Source organism: Macaca fascicularis, chromosome 12, assembly GCF_037993035.2.
Source record: "Macaca fascicularis isolate 582-1 chromosome 12, T2T-MFA8v1.1".
NCBI lineage: Eukaryota > Metazoa > Chordata > Mammalia > Primates > Cercopithecidae > Macaca > Macaca fascicularis.
Window position 1 is genome coordinate 55,560,378 of NC_088386.1, and position 12,735 is coordinate 55,573,112.

Genomic DNA, 12,735 nt, shown 5'->3' on the forward strand with positions numbered 1-12,735 from the left:
CAAGAACTATGCCTCTCAAGAACTACATAAGGAAATAAAAAACAATTTAAGACAAGCAGAACCTTCTTCTTCACTGATGGTCGCACCAGCTAGTTTGCACTTGTCCACACATTCTTCTCGGGCTTGGCCAGCTGCTGACAGGTGGCACTCAATGCAGCTCCTGTGGACAGTATCCAACAGTGCATCAGTTCATGCTGGTGGAAAATAGATTTGCAGCTTGAATATTGCTTTACTGCTGTTGTTGCAGTTTGTGCTATAGGGGTATCTCATAGATGTCATTATCTTTTGTTATTTTCAAAAAGATAGTTGGGTAATGCCCAAGTGAACACTGAATTATTCTGAGTTCCACTCAGTAATCAATGTTCTCTGAACCAGTCTTGATAATAGCTACCATTTTCATTTACCTGTAATGATGGTTCCTGATTGGTTAAGTAAACAATCAAAGAAAATAAATTGATTTAGCTGTTTTCATTTTACTTTTTCCTACAGAGAGCTTATGTTCCTAAAATATGATTAGGGACTAGGAGAAGTTTTGAATTTCTTAACAGAAATGGTCTATACCTTAACCAGAATTCCAAGAATGATTAGTGGACTTTGTATATGTCTTATATGATAATTTTCACAATTCACTTTTCTGTAACTCTTTTGAATAAGTCTAAGTCTTAATGAAAGTGTGGATTAGAGCCTGGATCTCAAAAGCTGTGGATTACAGCCTGGATCCTCATTAATACAGGCTTTTAAATAAAAGATCACTATTTATAGAAAAGTACATTTCCAAGAACATCGTCCAAGAATTAAGCTACTCTAAAGACATCTATAGAGCAAAGTAAAATTTAGACCCTGAATTAATCTTGTGCTGAAAATCACTTTACAAATAGATGGTGCTTGTTGTAATTCAAAAACAGCAGAAGTTTTCTTACTGTGGACACACCTGCTGTCTCTCTCTCCTCTGGCCACGGAAATGTATGCTCTGCTAAGTGCTTGAAACACCCAACCCGCACCCATAACTCAGCAAATCTCAGCTGAAACTGCACTTCCTTAGGCAAACCTTCACTAAACCTTAGACCAATCAGTTCCCTCACAGTGGAAGGCTCAGGATTTTTCCACAGGAAGGGCAACCTATTAGGCAGTGGGGAAGGTTTTACTGTGAAGTTGCCTTGGCATTGCAAATACATTGGATTTATCTAGATCGCATATTTATTTGGAGTGGCTTTGAAGGGGTCTGGTGATTGTGGAAGCTCTTAAAATCTCTTCATCTTTGGGCATCTCACTGATGGCTGCACTAGCTAGTCTGGTAGCCTTATACCCTGCTGCAGAGTTCCATAGCACTCTCTATTTCCCCTATTAAAACTGTCAGCCTAGGTAGCATCGCAATCACTTTAAAAGATGTCTATCTTTCCCACTAGACTCCCAGCACCTCTGAAGGCAGGAGCTCTAGCTGTTTCAGTCATCATTGCATTGCCCATGACGTAACACGATTCTTGGCATATAGTAGGCACTTAATACCTACTTGATAAATGAATACATGCATGAATAAATGGAAAAATGGATTCATCTCCAAACTAACAGAAATCCCAAGGAGGTCACTCTACCTGATTCCCCAAATTCAAATGGCTTTTATTATTAATTTCCTATCTTGTAATTCAGATTTAAGATTGAATCATGTTTATAGAGAAGATGAAACAGAAAAGTAATAGAAGAAACATCTTGAAGGGACATTTTACATTAGATCCTATTCAAATCATCCTAATCATGTCCTCATGCTTCTCCTGGCATGCGTCTTGTCTTAGTTTGCCAGTGACAGTGGCAGAGAAGTTTTGACACCTGAATGGTGAGTAACCACTGAGTGAAAAATTGCTTTTCTCACTCTGTTTATGTCAGAAATGCAAATGTCACCATTTTGGGCATCAGAGTTCATGAAAATCTGAAATGCTGAAGCATATTTGCTGCATAATACATTATCCACTGCAATATCATAATAGCCATTTTGGAGGCTCGCTTCACTTGACCTACAAATGTGGCCCCAATTTCATTAAGAAATTGTGAGGTTTTATTGTTGTTACTGTGCATGTGGTATAAAAGAAAACACAATACACAATAGCTGTGTATAACGGCAACCAAAGAAAGGTGCCAAAGAGCATGGGTGGTAAAGCAGCAGGAGAGAATTGAAAGCTAAGATCATCTTTCTGCCTCTTTGTCTCTGTCAGTCTATAGATAGGAATGAATCAGTAAGGTCAGGCTATAAACTTCCAGATAAGAAAGAAGCTTGTCTGTTTCCCCTGAAAAGCTACTGACTGCATGTGGGTGTCATCCGTCTACCTCCAGGGCATTCCTTCTGTGTGGCTGCTATTGTAATGGAGAGGTGATCTGATGTTATCAGTGTGGGACACCAGCTCGGTTTCCCCATGCTACTCTGTAGCAGAAATGTGACATCGTGATTCTGGATAACCAGGACTGAGAAAGAGGTAAGCTAGAGACTGATGTTCCAGGCTGAAGATCACAGAGACCCTGTGGGTTTGTGTGTGTTTTGATGGATGTTTGGAGACCAAACCAGCAAATACAATCTGAGGTCTGAGTTTACAAAATGCCATTGTAAATTTGATCACTATAAACCTATCCACAAAAGGAATGGACGAAAGCAGAGACATTACCGTTTAGAGTTACAGGGGTCACCACAGGTAGGACATCGTTCACAGGTTGGTCCTGAGGCTCCCGGGTTTGCGCAAACACACTTGCCACAAACGCAGTCCCCACGCCCGCTGCAGAGAACTCCGTCTTCAGAGACGCAGGAGTCCGTGCTGGTGGTGCAGTTGCAGTACTCGCCAGTCCAGCCGCTCCTGCATACACACTCACCACAGTCACAGTCGCCGTTGTCTGTAAAACAAAATGCTCTATGCTTCTCACAGCCCAAAAACACTTGCAGATTTGAGGGGGTGAGGGGCATCTTTTCTCTTTGTCTTTAAGCACCATCATCGAAAGACAAGAAAAAAATGAGAAAAAAAGGTGTGTGTTGGAGGGGTGCAGTATGAGTGTAGATACCTTCTATCAAATGTGTCTTGCTAATTGTGCATACTTAGATCTGGTCTCGCTAACTGAAGATCCACTTGCTTACTTTATGGTCGTAAACCATAAATAAAATTATAAGCCCCTCAGCCAATTGAATGGACCCCTCCTCTCAGCCAACAGCATTCTAAAATAAACCTGAAACACTAGTCCAGGCCGTGATGAGAGTGGGTGGTCCGACATGCCTTATTATACCCTCCTCCCTTTGGAATTCAGGCACAACTGACCAGCATTAACAAAAAAACAGAAACCTTAAGACTGACAAAGTAGACTTTTTGTAGCAATAAGATACCAACATAATAGATAGCAGGTCCTGAAAGTAATCAAAGTATTTCACCCCAAAATATATTTATTTGACATATTTTGAAATGGCTTGACCAAGTTGTCTCTTGTGGGGAACATCTACATTCTACAGAGAATCCCCTTTTCTTTCCAGATCTTCTTCCTGATCCAAGAGAGAATTAACTAAGAATCTGGAACCTTTTTTAAGTCTTCTAGGAAATGTTTGCAATCTGTTCTCTCTGAAGCCTGCTACCTGCATAATACGAACCCTGTTCTCCACAATCCCTTATCTTAACCCAGGTACTCCCTTCTATTGATTCCAGGTCTTTAGATAAACTCTTTCAGCCAATCACCAACCACTATGACCTGAGAGCCCTGCCCATCCCCTTTGAGTTGTCCCACCTTTCTGAACAGAACCAATGTACATCTTACATGTATTGATTGATGTCTTATGTCTCCCTAAAATGCATAAAACCAAGCTGTGCCCTGACCACCTCAGGCACAGGTCCTTAGGATCTCCTGTGGCTGTGTCACGGGCCATGGTCACTCATATTTGGCTCAGAATAAATCTCTTCAAATATTTTATAGTTTGACTCTTTTCATCCACATATTACATGACATGGAATTTGTAATCAGACCAAATGAGGTAATCCAGAAAGCATGTAAAAGATATTTGATGTGAATGTATGTCTCTATGCATATTTATTTATTTATTTTTATTTTTTGCTTTTAGTTAAGATGCCATAGGATAATGATGCAAGACAGACCGGGATTAAAGCCCACCCCTCTATATCACTCAAGTTGTGTGATCATGAGCGTCTCATCTCTAAAACAGACAGAATAAATTCTACTTTCAATGCTTGTGACTGGATGAGATAATGTATATATCTCCTAATTTTGCATTCACCAGTTAGAAATCCCATAGGCATACACTGAGTGCTCAAAAAATTCACTACTTAACACACTTTAATTGAGCATATACTATGTGCCAAAGATTGTATTAGTTATGAGGATATAAAATTAAATAAGACAAGGTCATCGAACTTATAATTTAGTGTAGGAGGCAGGCTAACGAATACTACTACTAATAAATATACATAGGGGAATAGTTTCCAAATTAGACTGGAGATTTGAGGGTTCCAAAGGAAGTGATGCTTGAGCTGAATTTGAAAGATACAGGTAGACAATACAGAAAAAAAAAAAAAGGTTCTATGCATTTCAGGAATGCATGTGGGATCATTCGACCTGCTTAACACCCACAAAACTTTCCTATGGATAGAGCCAAAGGTGCATATGGAGTGTGGCAGGTGGGGAAATGGAAAGGACAACAAAAAGTCAGAAGTCAGACAATGAAAAGCCTTATTGGCTAAAGGAAGAGCTTCCATCCTGAAAGTTTTATCTAGACATTTTTTAGCATCAGTAGACAGGTCAAGCTACAGATAGAAAAATCAGGAGTAGAGGCAAGAAGATATGAGACCATGAACCAAGGCAGTGCCCATGGGAGCAGCGAGGAAAGAATATATATTCGGGCATGGAATGCTCAGGGTGTGGGTGCGATTGGTGCCAGGAGGAGGGTTGAGGGAACAGACAGAGGGATGGAATTCTCCCCAGGTGACTAGACTGAGCAGATAGATGGATGATGTGGTTTTTCACTGAACTGGAGTGGAAGTTAGCTCATGGTCACTGCCGTATCACCAATACCTGGCACAGAGTAGAACCTAATTATTGAAGCAGAGGAGGAGAAGCAGCTTTGGGTGGGGAAGATGATGAGTTCATTTTGGCCCTGAGGAGCTCAAGGGGCCTGTGGGACATCCCAGTAGGAGGTTGAATATATATATGGGCCTGAAGTTTGGGGTTTGGGATCCATTAGGGAAAGGTGGTAGTTGAAGTTTTCATGGATCAGGTCATCTAGGGCAAGTAGGCAGAGTGAGAAAAACTCTGGAGAGCTTCAGGACTTAAAATGTGATCAGAAAAAAAGGATCCCTACAGAAGAGACCAAGAGGTAGGGGGGGAACAGAAGTGATGTTGCAGAGGCATGGGGCAGAGACTGTTAAAGAGAGAGGTACCTGGACACTTTTGCTGTAGACAAGTAACCCATCTAATCCTAAAGAGCCCCTTTGGATATGGCCACTTAATGATGTATGAAATACTTCAAAAATGATTTTAAAAGTGTTTAAAATAATGGACTTGTGTGTTATTTCCATAATATTATTCTGGGTGCCTACCATGCGTAAGACACTAACATAGGTGTTGGATGTTCCAAACAAATAACATTTATTTGCAAACTCTCGTAACTGATACTTTTCTTGAAAAAAAAAAAAAAAGAAAGAAAAAGAAATGTGCATTAAGCATTTTGCCTCATAAGTTTTGCTCCTCCAGCAAAATTTAGGATTACCTAAGACAGTATATAACAGTGTTTAGAACGGTACCTGACCCATAAATAAGCACTGTACAAGTGTTAGTTACTGGCATTATTTCTGAAAACTATCCAGTAGGAAGAATTTGTAAACAAAATTATCTATCAGTATTAAAATTCCTATACTTTTACTGAAAACAAAGTGGATGTAGAAAAAAATCACAAGTGAAACAGGATTCTACTTGTAGGAGACACTGCCAAGTTCACTGTAGGAGGAAGAATTGTGGACTTTCTCTTGTAAACTTTGGTCTAGCAAGTGGCTTACTTTTCTATTTTGATGACTGGGCTCTACGGAACTTGGAGCAGGAGAGTCCCGGGCTTAATTCTTTGGTCAAAAATCACCAAACAAAGATGATAGCCACAAAGATTTTGAAGTTGGATTCTGATTTCTCTAGGTATGTGTGTGCATATATGTATATATACATGTATGTATATATGTATATGTGCGCATACACACACACACACACACAGTCATGTGTCTTTTAACAATGGGAATATGTAACGAGAAATGCATCAGTAGGTGATTTCATCACTGTGTAAACATCATAAAGTATACTTACACAAACTTAGATGGTAAACCTACTGCACACCTAGGTTATATGGTATAGCCTATTGCTCCTAGGCTATAAACCTATACAATATGTTACTGTACTGGATACTGGGGGCAATTGTAACACCATGGTGAGCATTTGTGTATCTAGACATAGAAAAGGTACAGTAAAAATACAGTATTATAAAATTATGGGACAACGATCGTATATGTGCTGTGTTGTTGACAAAATCGTCATTATGTGGTGGATGACTAATGTGTATATACATATATATTCTCTTTATATATTCTCTATATACTCTCTATATATACACATACACGCATGTATGTATAGATGCTTCTGGACTTGTGATAGGATTATGTCTGGATAAACTCATTGTAAAATGTAAAATAATGGGCTTATCCAGACATAACATCACTGTAAGTCGAACAACATACTAAATTTCTATCACTTTCACACCATCTTAAAGTGTGTGTTTGTGTGCGTTGTCTAATGAAAGATGAGTTGAAATTTACCTGGATTCATGATATTAAGATATATTTCAACTGCATTTCATAACCTATGCAATTTATAGTTGACATAATTAATTCAAAGCAAAGAATAATTAAATGATTTGGGACAAAGGCATTCATTTCATTTTTACCTGTAAATGATCTTCTAAACTACAATATCTTTTTGTTTCTTCCTCAACAAAAGGGGAAACTTACTTTTATAACAGGAAGAAATTCCATATTACAGTTGATTCTGGAAAATTAATATGATTTACAAATATTATTAAAGAAAAGATGCATTTCCAAATGCTTTGAGAATGCTCAAGTATATCATTGCATGTAGGAAGTACTTGGCAGAAATTTAGAAAATCCTTCCTGGAGCAGTAGAAAAGAACCATCACGGCAAAAACATGGCGCTCCTTTCAGAATTTAGAAGCCCTCCTCTGTGCTGGCCTTCCAGAGCCACTGACCTGGTTTCCAAAGTTGCTAATCGATATCCTCAAACAACCAATTATCTAGAGTACTGGTTCATACAACAACAACAACAGCAACAACAACAACAACAACAAAACTTTCCTATTGGTTTCATGGAGGGACAAAATGATAACCAAAGATCAAGAAAAAATTACCATGGTATTTCAGAGGGATGAATCTTTCTGGAATGCCATTGACAGTAACTGTAAGCGCATAATGGCAGCAAGTGTTTCTCTAATGCCATTTGCCTGTTAGTTTCCATCTCTTAGAATCAAAATATAGGAGACTAATGGAATTTGGGCAAGCAAAAAAATCAATGGAGCTCTGTATCTTTGAGTGCTTACAGATGGATGAAAGAGGCTGTATGAAAAAGAACATTTCGATAATAGCTCTTCAGAAAAGTGGCACATTGCTGAGTATATTAGTTATAAACTGGAGATCCACACAAGTGGTGAGCTGTAGCATGTTTGATCCTCAGTTGCACATAAAACTACAGCAGCAGTAGCGTGTCTATTCCAATGCCAGGCACAATTTTTGTCCCTGCACTAAGCACAATGCCAGGCACATAGTAGGTACTCCATAACCATTTGTTAACCATTTGTTATAACTGCCTTTACTTTCATTATACCTTTTGAAAGAAAAGTTACTAATTATACAGCAACATCCTTTGTGATGTTACTAAAAACCAAAATAGCTTTTGAGAAACAGGAATGGCTGAAGGAAATTGGCATTGGTGAAGTTTTCTGAATCTAGCTAAATAAATCGTATTTTCTAAATAGAATTTCTGTAGCAATCACTGTATCTGACTCAAAGAGAGGCACTGTTGTCAGACCTTCCTAGCTACAATCCACAGATCAAGTCAACTCTTTTTTAGTTTATTTCTGTTCCTCATGCATGGTACAAAATAAAGTGAAAGACCATCAAGGAAAGCTCTATTGCTAAACACAGTTCAGAATTTTATACTGCCTTAGATCTCTTTGATCCAAGATTTAAAGGGTGAAATATAGGTCGTGTTAGTATCTCTATTATATTTTGTTAGATTACACTTAGGGCTTTTTGAAAGGTAATTTCAAGTGTTTTGAACATGTATTTTATTACAAGATTTCTATTAGACATGCAGTATGGGATTCTGCCCAATATATCCTCTCTGTGATGTGGTGACGGCCTTTGGCTGGCTTCTTGTCACCTTCAGATTGTGCCCCATCTGCATCATGTGAAAAGAGGACTGATGTGGGTTTGGAAACATACCTATTAAACCAGGAAATCAACCTTTGGATGAAAAGGGAGAGAAATGTGTCTCGATCAGAACAGACCATACATTTTTCACTCTCTGGAGGGAAAAAGGCATATATTCTCAGAAGAACTTATTGGTTGCAACAGCAGCAGCAAAGAAATGAAAGGTAGGTACACTTCTAAGGGTATCAAATGGTTTTCAGAAAGCTTGGAATTCTTTGATGCTTCTTTCTTTCAGGTCTTTTTCCCCCCCAAATTAGTCTTTTTTATATGTTCCTAACACTGTCTTTTAAAAACATAACTTGCTTAGTTTTCTGTAAAGATAATGGCTTTCTGATTTGAATAGCTGTCTGCTTACAGAGTGTGAAGAACAGAGACACTGAAGCTTAAATTCAGCATTCAGTTAATATTTCAATCTATAAGACAAATTTATATTGTTTAAGAGTATATTAACATATTTGTAATTCTTTTCTGAATAGATTACACATATATATGTGTATATATAAAAAAGAATTTTACAATAGTCATATGCAATATATCCTTAAACTATAGTGATTTTACATCTACATAGGATATTAAAACATACATACTTCTATTTTAAATTTTTCTCAAATTTCTCAAGATATTCCAAGTAATTTTCCATCCTTGTCCTTCCTGCAGCCTTTTCACATATGCACTTACTCATCTTTCTTATGCCCAGTGCCTAACCTAGTATGTGTCACATAGTAGGTGTTTAATAAATATTTGTGGAATGAGTGAAGGCCCTGAAAGCCCATTTAATATATTTTTGTGCTCTTTATCCTTGGTAGCATGCTCATTTAGCAGTCTATCTAGTTTTCACTTTTCCAAAGTCATATACATTTAAAAGGTAACAGTCAGACACAGCAGCTTGGTCCAGAAAAACCTGGAAGGCAATGGAGTTCCTATTATAGGCACTTGTGTAGAGTCCGGGTGACAGCCAGAGAGAAGGCCCTTTTATCTTTCATCTACGCTTAGGGAAACAAAATAGACATAAGCTCAGTTGGCAGAAATCTCACCCCAAGTGAATGTTAGAGCCAGAAAACCTACAAGAGAAGATTCAGTTACCCGTGGTCTAAGGCTGATCAGCAAATATTTACTGAGCACCTACTATGCCCAGGAAACTGTGGAAGGTGCAGAGGATGCCAACCCCCTTGCTGATACTTGAGCAGCCACAGGGTAAGATGAATTTCGACATAGCCTACCTCCGCAGAGCAGCCCTTTGTGTCTCACGCAGGAAAAATTGTCACACTGGCAATAAGGCCCATAAATGTTTCCATAGGGAGACAAGTGGCAGATACACTGTCCACAGTAGCAGTCACCCCTTCCACTGCAGGAGGGATGATCTGGGGCCTCCTTGCAGGAATCTGTGCTCAGCATGTCCTCGCCACACTCACAGCGAGGCCCCATGTGGCCAGGGTGGCAGGCACACACCCCACACTGGAAGGAGCCGTTCCCGTGGTGACACTTGGAGCTGTTCACTTCCACTTCTTTCTGACAGTCGCAGTTGCATTCTGGACTGACAAGTAATTCCAGGGCGTCCCCCAGTCCCACAGGCTTTATGATAATGTGCCTGCTTCTTCTCTCACAGTTTGGGATATTCACAGTCACATTGAAGGAAGCCTGGAAAAGAAAATACTAATTATCTCCCTCCATCCACCAAAATGCATGAGGTGAAACAAGGCTTCATGGAAATCAGCTTTGCCAAAAGCATTTACTAGAAAATCTTTGAAAATTGCTTTGAAAATTCTTGAAAGAAATCCAACTTCAGTGAGCTCAGCTAACTTCTGACCCATCCAGGTATTTATTCAGACGATCTATTGGACAGCTACTTACTGTGTCTCCCACTTTCATGTGAGAGCATTTCTTTTGGTGTTGGAAGAATGTACCGTTGTTACAGATGGCTGTAAATGACAAGTTGAGTCCTTCAGTGTCTCCTAATACTTCCAGTTCCACCTCAGACCGCAGTTCCTTTAGTTACAATATAAAGAGTTCAGTGAAGTCACAACCCCAAAAATATAGCCAGAAGAAGAAACTGAATCATGTTCATTGAACTACAAATGAATAAAACTAAATTGGGTGTCAAAAGAAATTCAGTATATTACCAATCAAAAGCAAGAAAGTGAGCAATCACATACATTTTATATATTATCAAATCTAAGGTGCCAACAATTATAAGATACACCATTATCTTATGACATTAAACTATGACAAAATACCTCAAGATGGTTCTGCACAACATATGAATCAGTCCTATCCATCTACCATTGCTTTGAAAATTATTTTATCCATTCTGAAGGATTTGGCAAATTCTCCTGCCCTTAGTTGCGCAGATTGGCATATAAAAGGCAATTCTTTTGCTTATATCTCAGTAACAAAATTTAACAACAGCTTCCTTTATGTGTATCATGATTTCTTAGCTCCCGTAAACCAGCTGTTTGTTGCTTTGCAAAGAATCCAGAATTGAAGTCATTCCTCCACCAATGAATATTTGACTCATTGATATCAAATTTACACCCTGCTGCTCTGTTTTGGTACATTTCTGCATACATAATAAACTTTTCATTTCAATATCGAATCATAGTACACACTTTTAAAGATATGTTAAAACAGCAATTAAACTTAATACTTAAGTAGCAACAATGCCTTTAACTAATTGAAGTGAGTACAATCACAATTGTCCATGAAAACTACATCATGACTGCTGCCTGGCACCACAATGGTGATTGTAACTCACCATCCGTTGTAAGATGGAGCTCAATTTTAGAGATGTTAAAATGTGGGGGGAAAGTGTGCCTTAAAATCAATATTGGAATGTATTTAGTACCTATTGCACATTTAGTGTAGAGTTAGGTCTGGGGAATAGTGTAAGAAAGCCTTCTGCCCTCAAGAAGTTTATTATCTTACTTTCTTTATTCTTTGTTCACTTATAAAACAAAAGTCTGTATTGTAGGTGAAGCAAACCAAATTATGAAAAATAAAAAAAACAGAATAAAACCAATTTTAAAATACTATAAATAAATTTATGCTTCAGTTAATCCAAAAGTTTTAAGTCCACATATCCATTTTCTTGTTGGCATTTAAAAAGCATATTCAGCTTCAAATTTCCCTTAAGTGTAATTTTTAAAAATTTGTTTTATTTTAAATTTGTGTGGGTATGTAATAGGTGTATATATTTATGGAGAAATGAGATGCTTTGATACTTTATGTGTAATTTCGCCAAATGTATAGTAAAATGACCCTGCCTTCCTCCAAAATCTGCTTATGCCGAAATAATAAGACTAAAATAGAAGCAATGTTGGAGATAAAGTCGGGAGCTAAATAAAAGTTAAGGGATATGAGCTAAAAGACTGTGACAGCAATTATAAGGACTAGTGGATGACATGATCTGATCTAAGTAAAGGAAATTTCAGCATTACTGTAATTTAACAGCATATTGCAAATTTGACCAGGAATATTTTAGTCTGAATTTCCCAAAGAAAGGACATAAATGCTTATTTGTAGTTTTCATCGTTTCATTCATTCATTTTTTGAGCATCTCTTATGAACCAGGAAAAACAAAAGAAACCAAGTCAATTCCCTCCTGGGATTTAAACACCAGCAGAGGAACTTATCCTTGGGATTGCTGATATTTTGGTAGCCTTTATTATACGATTAGGGAAGAAAGGACATTAGTGAATGATGATCAGATAAGTACACATTGGTATTTAAGCTTTTTAAAAATATCAATATGGCACTGTAAAATACTGAGCTGAAGTTTGTAGCCACAAAGTTATAAACACAAATTGTCTACCTCTGCCCTACTAGAGGTCCGTCAGAAGCATTTTACGTTTTCTTTCAAAGTATTCTCTTTCCTTCTCTCTCTTTTTATAGACTAGAAAGAAATTCAGCCTATAGGTCCTCATATTTTTAAATTCTTTTTAGTATACATTTAAAAATAACAGTAGAAAAATAATTTGAACTAGTGCCAGGATCCATTACAGACTTTGCCTTGTGAATCATAAAGTTCCAATAATAACTCCAGTGCAAGATGGTTTCATTTAAGAATAATAGACACGTCTTAGTATTTCTGAGATAGTAAAACAAGGACAGAAGACTTAATTCAAATGTTTAATGCCTTGATTTCAACTATCCTGTAAGTTACGTAAGTATTTGAGATCATAAAGTGAGCCGTAACCTCTGGCAGAGCAAGCAGAGGCATGGGGGC

At 37.9% G+C, this 12,735-nt stretch overlaps 1 protein-coding gene across 6 annotated transcripts in view; it reads right to left on the reverse strand.

The window, feature by feature from the left end:
• Positions 1–12,735, reverse strand: part of ITGB6 (integrin subunit beta 6) — a 92,745-nt gene that overhangs the window by 20,792 nt on the left and 59,218 nt on the right. For 5 of the 6 annotated variants that reach the window (XM_045367155.3, XM_045367158.3, XM_045367156.3 and 2 more), the window contains 4 exons: positions 10,365–10,499; positions 9,734–10,151; positions 2,652–2,874; positions 63–160 (listed from right to left, as the gene is read on the reverse strand). In XM_045367155.3, coding sequence (XP_045223090.2) covers positions 63–160; positions 2,652–2,874; positions 9,734–10,151; positions 10,365–10,499 — 874 coding nt within the window. The remainder of the gene's footprint in view (positions 1–62; positions 161–2,651; positions 2,875–9,733; positions 10,152–10,364; positions 10,500–12,735) is intronic. The other variant, XR_012421157.1, reaches the window with a different exon arrangement.